Source organism: Schistocerca gregaria, chromosome 2, assembly GCF_023897955.1.
Source record: "Schistocerca gregaria isolate iqSchGreg1 chromosome 2, iqSchGreg1.2, whole genome shotgun sequence".
NCBI classification, from domain to species: Eukaryota; Metazoa; Arthropoda; class Insecta; order Orthoptera; family Acrididae; genus Schistocerca; species Schistocerca gregaria.
Genome location: NC_064921.1, coordinates 325,993,525 through 326,007,881, shown reverse-complemented (window position 1 = coordinate 326,007,881; position 14,357 = coordinate 325,993,525). Strand labels below are relative to the sequence as shown.

Here is a 14,357-nt window from a genome sequence, read left to right as displayed (position 1 = left end):
GTGTTCTTCTCAGATGAGTTCCGATTTCAGTTGGAAAGAGCTGATGGTGCGGTTCGACTGCGGCGCAGACCCCACGAAGCCACGGACCCACATTGTCAACAAGGCACCGTGCAAGCTGGTAGTGTTTACATGGAATGAACTAGATCCCCTGGTCCAATTGAACCAATCATTGACTGGAAACGGCCATGTTCGGCTACTTGGAGACCATTTGCTGTCATCAGAGGAATTCGCAATAGCGAATAGTGACTACCATCGGCTGTAGAATGGAATGACGACAATGAAAATTTATGCCTGACCGAGTCTCGAACCCGGATTTCCCGCTTATCGCGAGCGGTCGCCTTACCATTGGGCTATCCGAACACGACTCACGGCCAGACCTAAACTTCCATGCGTCGTCAACCACACCTACGATCTGTACTCGCACATCCATTATGTATTCGTAATTGCGAATTCATCTGATGTGTTTCGTAACGGCTGTGGTCGCCGCAGTGCATCCTCGTCAGAATAACACAGGCAGTGCAATATCTACATCTACATCTACATGACTACTCTGCAATTCACTTTTAAGTGCTAGGCAGAGGGTTCCTCGAACCACAATCACACTATCTCTCTACTATTCCACTCCCGAACAGCGAGCGGGAAAAACGAACACCTAAACCTTTCTGTTCGAGCTCTGATTTCTCTTATTTTATTTTGATGATCATTCCTACCTATGTAGGTTGGGCTCAACAAATTATTTTCGCATTCGGAAGAGAAAGTTGGAGACTGAAATTTCGTAAAAAGGTCTCGCCGCGACGAAAAACGTCTATGCTGTAATGACTTCCATCCCAACTCGTGTATCATATCTGCCACACTCTCTCCCCTTTTAACGTGATAATACAAAACGAGCTGCTCTTTTTTGCACCCTTTCGATGTCCTCCGTCAATCCCACCTGGTAAGGATCCCACACCGCGCAGCAATATTCTAACAGAGGACGAACGAGTGTAGTTAAGCTGTCTCTTTAGTGGACTTGTTGCATCTTCTAATTGTCCTGCCAATGAAACGCAACCTTTGGCTCGCCTTCCCGACAATATTATCTATGTGGTCCTTCCAACTGAAGTTGTTCGTAATTTTAACACCCAGGTACTTAGTTGAATTGACAGCCTTGAGAATTGTACTATTTATCGAGTAATTGAATTCCAACGGATTTCTTTTGGAACTCATGTGGATCATCTCTCTCGTTATTTAGCGTCAACTGCCACCTGACACACCATACAGCAATCTTTTCTAAATCGCTTTGCAACTGATACTGGTCTTCGGATGACCTTACTAGACGGTAAATTACAGCATCATCTTCCAACAATCTAAGAGAACTGCTCAGATTGTCACCCAGGTCATTTATATAGATCAGGAACAGCAGAGGTCCCAGGACGCTTCCCTGGGGAACACCTGATATCACTTCAGTTTTACTCGATGATTTGGCGTCTATTACTACGAACTGCGACCTTCCTGACAGGAAATCACGAATCCAGTCGCACAACTGAGACGATACCCCATAGCTCCGCAGCTTGATTAGAAGTCGCTTGTGAGGAACGGTGTCAAAAGCTTTCCGGAAATCTAGAAATACGGAATCAACTTGAGATCCCCTGTCGATAGCGGCCATTACTTCGTGCGAATAAAGAGCTAGCTGCGTTGCACAAGAGCGATGTTTTCTGAAGCCATGCTGATTACGTGTCAATAGATCGCTCCCTTCGAGGTGATTCATAATTTTTTAATACAGTATATGCTCCAAAACCCTACTGCAAACCGACGTCAATGATATAGGTCTGTAGTTAAATGGATTACTCCTACTACCCTTCTTGAACACTGGTGCGACCTGCGCAATTTTCCAATCCGTAGATACAGATCTATCGGTGAGCGAGCGGTTGTATATGAGTGCTAAGTAGGGAGCTATAGTATCAGCGTAATCTGAAAGGAACCTAATCGGTATACAATCTGGACCTGAAGACTTGCCCGTATCAAGCGATTTGAGTTGCTTCGCAACCCCTAAGGTATCTACTTCTAAGAAACTCATGCTAGCAAATGTTCGTGTTTCAAATTCTGGAATATTCCATTCGTCTTCCCTGGTGAAGGAATTTTGGAAAACTGCGTTCAATAACTCCGCTTTAGCGGCACAGTCGTCGGTAACAGTACCATCGGCACTGCGCAGCGAAGGTATTGACTGCATCTTTCCGCTTGTGTACTTTACATACGACTAGAATTTCTTCGGATTTTCTACCAAATTTCGAGACAATGTTTCGTTGTGGAACCTATTAAAGGCATCTCGCATCGAAGTACGTGCCAAATTTCGCGCGTCTGTAAATTTTAGCCCATCTTCGGGATTTCGCGTTCTTCTGAACTTCGCATGCTTTTTCCGTTGCCTCTGCAACAGCGTTCGGACCTTTTTTGTGTACCACGGGAGATCCGTTCCATCTCTTACCAATTTATGCGGTATGAATATCTCAATTGCTGTTGCTACTATATCTTTGAATTTGAGCCACATCTCGTCTACATTCGCATAGTCAGTTCGGAAGGAATGGAAATTGTCTTTTAGGAAGGCTTCTAGTGACACTTTATCCGCTTTTTTAAATAAAATTATTTTGCGTTTGTTTCTGATGGATTTGGAAGAAATGGTACTGAGCCTAGCTACAAAGACCTTGTGATCACTAATCCCTGTATCAGTCATGATGCTCTCTATCAGCTCTGGATTGTTTGTGGCTAAGAGGTCAAGTGTGTTTTCGCAACCATTTACAATTCGCGTGGGTTCGTGGACTAACTGCTCGAAATAATTTTCGGAGAAAGCATTTAGGACAATCTCGGAAGACGTTTTCTGCCTACCACCGGTTTTGAACAAGTATTTTTGCCAACATACCGAGGGTAGGTTGAAGTCCCCACCAACTATAACCGTATGAGTGGGGTATTTATTTGTTACGAGACTCAAACTTTCTCTGAACTGTTCCGCAACTGTATCATCGGAGTCTGGGGGTCGGTAGAAGGAACCAATTATTAACTTAATTCGGCTGTTAAGTATAACCTCCACCCACACCAATTCGCACGGAGTATCTACTTCGACTTCACTACAAGATAAACCACTACTGACAGACACAAACACTCCACCACCAATTCTGCCTAATCTATCTTTCCTGAACACCGTCTGAGACTTCGTAAAAATTTCTGCAGAACTTATTTCAGGCTTTAGCCAGCTTTCTGTACCTATAACGATATCAGCTTCTGTGTTTTCTATTAGCGCTTGAAGCAAGGGACTTTTCCAGCGCAACTACAACAATTTACAACTATAATTCCGACTGTTCCTTGATCCAAGCACGTCCTGTAATTGCCATGCACCCTTTGACATTGCAGCCCACCCCGTACTTTCCCGAGGCCTTCTAACCTAAAAACCGCCCAGTCCACGCCACACAGCCTTCGCTACCCGTGTAGCCGCCAGCTGAGTGCAGTGAACTCCTGACCTATTCAGCGGAACCCGAAACCCCACCACCCTATGGCGCAAGTCAAGGTATCTGCAGCCAACACGGTCGCAAAGCCGTCTGAGCCTCTAATTCAGACCCTCCACCCGGCTCTGCACCAAAGGTCCGCAGTCGGTTCTGTCAACGATGCTGCAGAAGGTGAGCTCTGCCTTCATCTCGTAAGCAAGACCGGCAGCCTTCACCAAATCAGATAGCCGCTGGAATCCAGAGAGAATTTCCTCAGATCCAAAGCGACACACGTCATTAGTGCCGACATGTGCCACCACCTGCAGCTGGCTGCACCCTGTGCTCTTCATGGCATCCGGAAGGACCCTTTCCACGTCAGGAATGACTCCTCCTGGAATGCACACGGAGTGCACATTGGATTTCTTCCCCTTCTTAGCCGCCGTATCCCTAAGGGGCCAAATTACGCGCCTAACATTGGAGCTCCCAACTACCAGTAAGCCCACCCTCTGCGATTGCCCGGACCTTGAAGGCTAAGAATGATCCTCTGAAACAGGGCAGGCAGCTGCATCTGGCTCAGCCAGAGACAGTGCCTGAAACCGGTTTGTCAGACGCTGCCGATACCGACCATGCGACTTTCAAGCACAACGTCTGATCTGTAGGGGAATACACATAATGGATGTGCGAGTACAGATAGTAGACGCATGGTTGACGACGTACAGAAGTTTGGGTCTGGTCGTGAGTCGCGCACGAATAACAAAATGGTCAGGCGACCGCTAGCCTTAAGCTGGAAATCCGGGTTCGATTCTCGCTCCGGCACAACTTTTCATTGTGATTATTCCATTCTACAGCCGGTAGTAGTCATTATTCGCAATTGCGAATTCATCTGATGTGTTCGCAATGACTGTGGTCACCGCAGTGCATCGTCATCAGAATAACACAGGTACTGTAATATTGTATTTGCTGTCATGTTCCCAAAAAACGACGGGATTTTTAGGGATGACAATATGCCATGCCGCCGGGCCTCAATTATTCGCGATTGGTTTGAAGAATATTCTGAGCAATTCTAGTGAATGGTTTGACCACTCATACTTCCCGACATGAGTCTCATTGATCATTATGGAACGTAATCGAGATGTCAGTTCGTGCACAGAATCCTACACCGGCAACATTTCCACAATTATGGAAGACTATAAAAGAAGTAGCATGGCTCAGTATTTCTTCAGGAGACTTCCAATGACTTGTTGGGTCCATGTCACGTCGAATTGCTGCACTATGCCAGGCAAAAGGAGTCCGATACTACGCTACTGGCCATTAAATTGCTACATCACGAAGATTACGTGCTACAGACGCGAAATTTAACCGCCAGGAAGAAGGTGCTTTGATATGCAAATGGCTAGCTTTTCAGAGCATTCACACAAGATTGGCGGCGGTGGCGACACCTACAACGTGCTGACATGAGGAACGTTTCCAGCCGATTTCTCATACACAAATAGCAGCTGACAGGCGTTGCCTGGTGAAACGTTGTTGTGATGCCTCGTGTAAGGAGGAGAAATGCGTACCATCACGTTTCCGACTTTGATAAAGGTCGGATTGTACCCTTTCGCGATTGCGGTTTATCGTATCGCGACATTGCTGCTCGCGTTTGTCGAGATCCGATCACTGTTAGCATAATATGGAATCACTGGGTTCAGGAGGGTAATACGGAACGCCGTGCTGGATCCCAACGGCCTCGTAGCACTAGCAGTCGAGATGCCAGGCATCTTATCCGCATGGCTGTAACGGATCGTGCTGCCACGTCTCGATACCTGAGTCAACAGTTGGGGACAACAACTATTTGCTCGAACAGTTCGACGACGTTTGCAGCAGCATGGACTATCAGCTCGGAGACCATGGCTGCGGTTATCCTTGACGCCGCATCACAGACAGGAGCGCCTGCGATAGTACACTCAACGACTAACCTGGGTGCACGAATGGCAAAACGTCATTTTTTTTCGGATGAATCCAAGTTCTGTTTACAGCGTCATGATGGTCTCATCCGTGTTTGGCGACATCGCGGTGAACGCACATTGGAAGCGAGTATTCGTCATCGCCATACTGGCGTATCACCCGGCTTGATGGTATGGGGTGCCATTGGTTACACGTCTCGGTCACCTCTTGTTCGCCTTGACGGCACTTTGAACAGTTGACGTTACATTTCAGATGTGTTACGACCCGTGGCTCTACCCTTCATTCGATCCCTGCGAAAACCTACATTTCAGCAAGATAATGCACGACCGCATGTTGCAGGTCCTGTAGGGGCTTTTCTGGTTACAGAAAATGTTCGATTGCTGCCCTGGCCAGCACATTCTCCAGATCTCTCACCAATTGAAAACGTCTGGTCAATGGTGGCCGAGCAACTGGCTCGTCACAATCCACCAGTCACTACTCTTGATGAACTGTGGTATCGTGCTGAAGCTGCATGAGCACCTGTACCTGTACACGCCATCGAAGCTCTGTTTGACTCAATCCCCAGGCGTATCAAGGTCATTATTACGGCCAGAGGTGGTTGTTCTGGGTACTGATTTCTCAGGATCTATGCACCCAAATTACATGAAAATGTAATCACATGTCAGTTCTAGTATAATATATTTGTCCAATGAATACCCGTTTATCATCTGCATTTTTTCTTGCTGTAGCAATTTTAATGGCCAGTAGTGTATATTAGAGGTACAGCATGACTTTTGGTACCTCATCGATTTTCTCCGGTGAGCAGACTACCACGTTGCTGACGTACGCCGACCGCAGTTAGACGGCTGCAGTCCAGCAGATGAAGCTGGAGATGGTGCGTGTCGGATCGCCGCCTGTGCCCCGCGTTCCTCCGGGATGGAGTTAGCCGTTTCACAGGTCACAGCCTCCGACCTCTGGCCTCACTCTTTCCCCACTCTTGTCCCGGGGCGCGGGCGTCAGTTCTACGCAGTATAGGCTACACATGTGCTCACGCTGCATTCCGTGGTGCTAGGAGGCATTCACTAAGGGACAGAAGTTCACTGCAACGAGGAAACGGCGGCACGATTGCATCGAGTCGCTACAAGAACGTCCTCATCTAAGTCCACTCTGTTCTTCTTAGAGAAGTGATGGGATTATTATTCTATTGTTCAAGAGTTTAGAGCTGAAGTGTACAATAAAACAACTCATACAGGGCGTGATGAAAATTAATGCCTTTGAATTTTTATACGAAAACCCTTAAGGCTTTTTGGGAAAAAAAAGGTTATTAACATCATACATCTTTATTCCTCATATCTACATATTAATTTCTCAACATAGTCACCCTGACGACAAACACATTTCTCCCACCGAGAGACCTGTTTGTTGATACCGTCACTGTATAGCGTATGTTTGACTTTGTTGACGGAGCCACAATTTCACCTCTGGTTGCAACGTCCCTTCACTACCAAAGTGAATTCCTCAAAAGGGTTCTTTAAATTTTGGAAACAGATGGAATTCGTATGAGGCCAAGTCATAATTGTATGTTGGAACGGTCAATAACAGTGAACTCAAAACGTGTAACTGTTGCATATATCACATCGCTCGTGTGTAATCTGTCATCGTCATGCGGAAGGAGATGGTTATCCGTGTGTGGACGAATTCTTCGAATTCGAAACTCGATTACAGCACACTGTTTCTCACGCATCGACATAGTTACGTTACACACCGCTACATTACGCGCTACAGTTTCCGAACTCTCTAGCGACAGAGGGCTTCAAATGTGTAGACATGAAGAATAAAGATGTAGTATGTTACTAACGTTTATTTTATTTAAGAAGCCTTAAGACCTTACACATAAAAAATTCGCAGGGGTTACTTTTTAGCACGCCCTCATATATACGTTATCGGTCAACAAATGTAAAAACTTATCTACCAAAGTTAGAATTTGTGAAATAAAGCTCAGTTTCAGCTGCAACAGAGCCTATGCTGGAGTGGGGCATTAATTGGATCTCAGCAGGAGCTCCAGTCACTTATAAAACAGTGGTGCCCTTGCACAAAATTTAAAAAAAACGAGTTCTGTGATGATGGCTTCGAAAGCCTGTTTCAGGATGTACTCCCCACAGCATTTGTCTTATAGGAATATATTTACTGAACACTTTTTTATAGTCAATGACTGTGCTTTTCAGTTATCTGTTGTATGCTGAATAGAGCGGCGATACACGAACAATCGCTGCAGAATACGCCTTACTCTTCGTTCAAAAGGACCTCCACAGTTCTTCTTATAAAAGCTGTAGTTACTTTGGAATAAAAATTGTGTGCCTCCCTTGAGCACTGATTCAACCTTTGTTAGTATCCATTCTTTGGGGGGGGGGGGGGGGGGGGAGGATCTTTCCTACTTCCAGCAAATGTTCACAAAATGTAATAGTCGCACTCTCAGCACTGAAACACCATTTCCTCGAATCTCTGAATTATAGTTATCTTATATTCCTTCCACCACAACGTATTGGCCGCGTGGGGTGGTCGCTTGGTCTAGGGCGCCTTGTCACGGTTCGCGCGTCTCCCCAGTCGGACGTTCGAGTCCTCCTTCGGGTATGGGTGTGTGTGTTGTCCTTACCTAAGTTAGTTTAAGTTAGATCAAGTAGTGTGTAAGCTTAGGGACCGATGACCTCAGCAGTTTAGTCCCATGGGTCTTCCCACAAATTTCCACAACTTATGCTCTGTTATGTGCCTCATGTAATTTTAAAGTGTGGATTAAAAAGAAATGACAGTGATTTACAGGAAATGTTCATTCCTTTGTTTCTCTCCCCTGGCAGAGGACCAGGTGTTCTTGGAGGGCGAAGAACTGCTGCAGGAGTATGTGCTGAATGACACAGGCCTCATCTGGAGAGGCAGCTACAACCGGCTGCGCCCGTGTGTCTGGAAGTATGCCCAGTTTGAGAAGGACATCCTCGACTGTGCCCTTTATCTCGTCAGCAAGATCGGCGGCGTTCGCCCAAGTGAGTGCGGAGATCCTGTGAGGGTCTGCAGAGCCATCTCAGCAGCAGTGAGTACCACATCATCTGCGTGAATACTTTTTACATCTTAGCTTCCTTGCATAGCAATTTTGTTGTTAGAAGCACCCTGAATAACTACTCGGATGGAGTTTAAAATGATACCTGCTCGCAGCGTTTGGTAAATGTCTAACAAAAGAGACAGTCACATGGCACTGTTGGCTGGGAGTCCCCGAGGGATTGTTCAGGTGGCTAAGTGTAAGGGTTTTCTGTCTCTGTGTCCAATCGTCTGTTTCAATACCGTGTATGAGAATTTGCCCTCAAGGATCCCTGTAACGAGTGTGTTTGCTGTGGTGTCATGTTTATGTTGTACAATGGTGAAAGAAGGGAGATAGTGAAAAACAGTGCCAAGACATAGTGTACTTGTCTCAATTCACCATCAATATTTGGTCCGGCTACCTCCAAGTTTAGCATCATTGTACAGATGTACTTTGGAAACTGTGATTATAGAGGGGGCACCATCTGATAATTTTCATAGCTGTGGTGTCATGCAGATGCACCCTGGTAGCTTATATGAGTTATATATAGTGTGTTCGCATGAGACATGTTAAGAAAAAAACATTAGCAGCTGCTAAAAAGAATATCCCATTGGGATGGTCAGATAGACAGATAGCTAGAGCTGCTATATTTACTGATGTGTTAAATATTGATAACACGTTGCTATCAATATCAAGACCCGTGCATAGGATTTGTCGCCCGGGAAAAAGCGTGTGACAGTTAAAAACGGTGCAAGATATTCGAAATTCTGAGAAAAATAGGGTTAAGCTGTAGAGAGAGACGTATAACATACAATATGTACAGGAGCCAAGAGCTAATAATAAGAGTGGACGACCAAGAACTAAGAGCTCGGAATACAAAGAGTATAAGACAGAGATGTAGTCTTTCGCCCCTACTGTTCAATCTCTATATCAAAGAAGCAATGATGGAAATAAAAGAAAGGTTCAGGAGCAGTGGCAGCTCGTGAGTATACACTCCGGGTGCTCACAGATTTTAGATTCAAATAAATTTGAGAGTGTGAGATTAATAGCATCTGCTGTATAACAGTTATGCTTATCAGCAAGTTTATGCAACTACAGTCACTGCCAATAATAATAATAATAATAATAATAATAACAGTAATAATAACAATAATAATAAGATGCATAACACATCTGACAAAAGAAAGAATTGTTCTTGTGGAATTTTGTTGTTTTGTACATAATTAAGTACAGTTTAGGGTAATAACGAAATAATGTGTAATCTTTCGCAACTCTCCATTTCGTATTTTTGTGGAAGTGGTAGTTTTCCTGCTTTTCCATTTGTTCGGACAAATGTACAAGATACCTGACAGATGTACTAGTTCACGAATTTACTTCTGGGCTAAAAATAAGATATTCTTACACTGCACCCATGCAACAACTTGTACAAAGTGTACACTTCCTTGTTAAATATTCGCTTTTAGTCATGCCTATTTCATTTCGTCAATCTCTCAAAGGATCTGTTCTCAGAGCCCTAGTTTCTTTGCGGCTAATTTTCCTCGTAATTTATTTTTCTGTTGCCAGAATGAGATTTTCACTCTGCAGAGGAATGCGCTCTGATAACAAACTTCATGGTAGGTTAAAACTGTGTGTCAGATGTCAGATCGAGACTCGAACTCGGGACCTTTGCCTTTCGCGGGCAAGTGCTCTACCTACTGAACTACCCAAGCACGACTCACGACCCATCCTCACAGCCTTAATTTTCCAATAGCATTTAAAATATATTCAACATAGTTCATGTTTACACTGTACGCATTAGCCGATTCCCGCAAGATAGAAAACCAACTCCCAACCCAAGGTGTCATATTATGTGCAAATGACTAAACTTCATTAGTAATGTCTACCAAGTTGGCCTGTTGACTAGGGAACAAATAAGGCAGTGAGATCCATAAGGGCCTAAAGCACACCAGCGTCGATCCAAAATTTTAAGTGAATATCAGTTAAACGTATCATACAGCTTTTCGTGAATTTTCATATACATAAAGTCGGCCTACAGAACAGATAAACCTGACGCACTATACGATCAACAGATTTCATAAGCATGAATAAATGCTACAATCTCACAATCGATGTATAGGTACTTTAGGCCCTCATAATTCTCAGTCCCTGAAATTCATAATATACCACAACTCATTCAGAAACCCACAAAATAGGTTTACTGTCTGTACAACTTTAACATACACTGACGTGCGATCTAATTTCACTATAACATACAGTGAGTGAATTAGCCTATCTGAGGAGTGTGCTGTCATATAGCAGGATTTTTGTTAAGCAAACGGGGATACAAGTCTGCCGCAATATGCTACTGCTGTGCACATTGTTTATCAAATCCGTAGGCCTATGTATTTGGCCCGTAAGGCAATTATGTCATACGAGTTGCACATGCGCAAAAGCTCCTTAAGACGTGCACAACTGAAGGTGTGCTCGCTATCCTGATGCCAAATTTCATGGAGTCTAGAGAAGCAGCCGTGTGGTAGATTTAAGTGTGATATCTTTAAGAAATAACCAATAAATCTGCAAGGTGTCGAAAATTAGGTTGTTCACATGCTCTTTTGCTCTTACACAGCAGCTGGCACTGTTCAGGAGTAGGATTAAAATTCGAGGTGAAAGGATATTAACAATATGAGTCGCTGGTGACAGTGCTACCCTGAGTGAAAGTGAAGAAGAATTATGGGATCTGCTGAATGGAATGAACAGTCTAATGAGTATAAAATATGGATGGAGAGTAAATCGATGAAAGGTGAAAGTAATGACAAATAGCATAAATGAGAACAGCGAAAGATCTAACATTGTGATTGATGGTCACAAAATACATGAAGTTAAGGAATTCTGCTACCTAGGCAGCAAAATAACCAATGACATACAGTAGGACATCAAAAACAGACTAGCATTGTCAAGAAGCACATTCCTGCTCAAGAGAAGTCTGCTAATATCAAACATAGACCTTAACTTGAGGAAGAAATTTCTGAGAATGTATCTTTGGAGCATGGCATTGTATGGTAGTGAAACATGGACTGTGAGAGAACTGGAACAAAAGGGAATTGAAGCATTTGAGATGTGGTGCTACAGATGATTGTTGAAAATTAGGTGGACTGGTAAGGTAAGGAATGAGGAGGTTCTGTGCAGAATCAGAGAGGAAAGTAATATGTAGAAAACACTGAAAAGCAGAATGGACAGAATGGTAGGACATCTGTTAAGACATCAGGAAGTGACTTCCATGGTGCTAGAGGGAGCTGTAGAAGGCAAAAACTGTTGAGGAAGTCAGAGATTTGGAATACAATCAGGAAATAATTGAGGATGTAAATTGCAAGTGCTATTCTGCATGGAAGAGATTGGCACTGGAGAGGAATTCACCATGAGCCACATAAAACCAGTCAGAAGACTGATTACTCAAAAAAAGAGAAGGAATTGTGTGATGATTAGTTTGCCTTCAGAAGCTGTACATAGTTCTGCTCTCTTCTGAGGTTGTATTTAACAGAAGTGCAGGTCAGAAAATTTGAATTACAATGGAGAAGTGTTCAAAAAATAATGTGAAATACATTGATTGATACCTGCTCAAACAGTGCCAAGAAGATACAAAAATATTTGATGCTGTATGGAGAATTAAGCTGATGTATAAGGCCAAATGAGAGCACCCAATATCTACAAAACCAATAATGAAACAAAAACTGAATTGCAGGTAAGTGGAAATTCAAGAAAAATATTTGGTAACATAAATTTGAAACAGAGAGTCAATTAAAATGATCAGATGTAAGGAAAATTAATTAAGCATATCAGAAAGAATAATAATCAGTGAAAAATTAGGACACAGAAAAATACAACATGACACAGGAAGAAATCCTGTAGAGATGTGTAGATTAACACTATTGAGATCAGCTTTCATAAACATCAGGACTTTATTAGCCTGGAAATATGTGAATTCTCGAAGTAGTTGTTTTAGTATTGTGGAACAGAGCAATGCAGAGAAAGATATATCATACAATGTGTACAGTGCACTGCCATATTTAATGACAATGTATTTGCTGTTACATAGATGACAGTAAAAGCTATCAACAAACTGTAGATGTCTACTATGATATGGGCAAATGATTTTTATGTGATTTGGCATTTCTCCTTGTCTGTCATTTTAATTTGCTTTTAAATGTTCCTTTAAGCTTTAATTCATTAGTATGTCACCCATTAATGTATCAAAAATCTTAGTTCCTGAATGTTACTACATACTGACAATGCCTTTTACATAAATCAACAATTTTACAGGTAAACTCTCCAGACGACAATGGAGCAGTAATGGGCAATTGGTCTAATGATTATGGTGGTGGTACTCCACCTACAAAATGGATAGGTAGTATGAAGATCTTGCAGCAATTCTACAAGAATAAGAAACCTGTGAAATATGGTCAGTGCTGGGTATTTGCAGGGGTACTTACAACTGGTAAGTTGTTGTGTCAGTGGAATAGCCATTAAAATACTGAATTCCACTGCTAAATATTTCATTTAAATCCTGTGATAGTATCTGGCACAGTAGCTTTGGATTGTTCATAAAAATCATGATACCCTTATTGTGGATTTCTTAAAGTATGAAATAAGTTACAAATGTGAGCAGCTATGTGTATCTTTCAGAAACAATGAATACTTTAACTTGATATTTCATTCATCCTTATCACACAATCTAGGAGGAACACAGGCTTTCTTAGTAACTACTGCTATATGTAATCTTCATTTGTGTTCTTTTTGTGGTCTTCAGCGTGAAGAATGGTTTGATGCAGCCCTCCATGCTATCCACCTATGTAAGGCTTCATCTCTGCATAACAACTGCAACTTACAATCATTTGAATCTGCTAAGTTTCCCTCTGCAAGTTTTGCCTCTCACAGTTCCTTCTATGACCGAATTAATGATTTCTTGATGCCTCAGAACCTGCCATATCAACCAATCCCTTCTTTTACTCGAATTGTACCAAACATTTTTTTCTACCAAACGTGATTCAGTATGTCTTAATTATTTATACAATTTGACCCTATAATTTTCAGCACTCTTCTGTAGATCCACATCACATTGCAAAGGCATCTAATCTCTTCTTGTCTGACCCGGTTCCATCCAATACAAGGATACAATTGAGAGCAGAGAAATACTGCCAGAAAAGACTGTCCTAACTTTTTAATTTAAATTAAATGCTAACAGTTTTCTCTTTTCTAGAAGTACTTTTCTTACTATTGCCTATCTCTCTATTTTATGTTTTCCCCATCTGAGCCATTGTCAGTTAATTTGCTGCTCAAATACCAAAACCTATCTACTAGTTTTTGAGTCTCAATTCCTACTGTATTTCCCACTTGTAATGGTTTAAGAAGGTATTGGCAGTTTTTATTTGATAATATACCAACAAAATGATGTTAGAGATAATGCCACTGACAGGTACATAATATGCAGCTTGTTTCTGCCTGTAACTATGAATCATTCAATCAAAAAATATACAAACCCTATCAAGTGCTCAGCTCACCTGTAACTGAAGCTGCACATCCTCTCAAGTTTGTTTCATGCTCCAGCATTTCAGTTGTCATGTAATGCAAGTTTAATTCTTCATACAATAAGACTGCTCTTCAGTCTTTTTTAAAAACATTCACTTAACTCAGCTTATTCTAAAATAATTGCGTGTTATAGCCCAAAGTGTGCTGATCTCTCAGTAATTTTCGACAAATATCATTAATACATTTTTGCTGAAAGTCCTCTTGCTTAGTTTATAGTCAATAATATAGCAAAAGTAATGTGACAATAGAAGTTCTGGGATGGAAGCAGTAAATAAAACAAATTTCAGGTGACCACTCACCTGAAGATATGATAACTGTACCTAGATGTCACCCACCTTCCATCTCCAGGAAGG

The 14,357-nt window shown here is 42.5% G+C and overlaps 1 protein-coding gene across 1 annotated transcript in view; it reads left to right on the top strand.

Moving 5' to 3' along the window:
* The window catches only part of LOC126336968 (annulin), a 192,977-nt gene that overhangs the window by 141,882 nt on the left and 36,738 nt on the right, over positions 1–14,357 (top strand). Inside the window, exons 5-6 of the mRNA XM_050001179.1 lie at positions 8,228–8,457; positions 12,739–12,913. Coding sequence (XP_049857136.1) covers positions 8,228–8,457; positions 12,739–12,913 — 405 coding nt within the window. The remainder of the gene's footprint in view (positions 1–8,227; positions 8,458–12,738; positions 12,914–14,357) is intronic.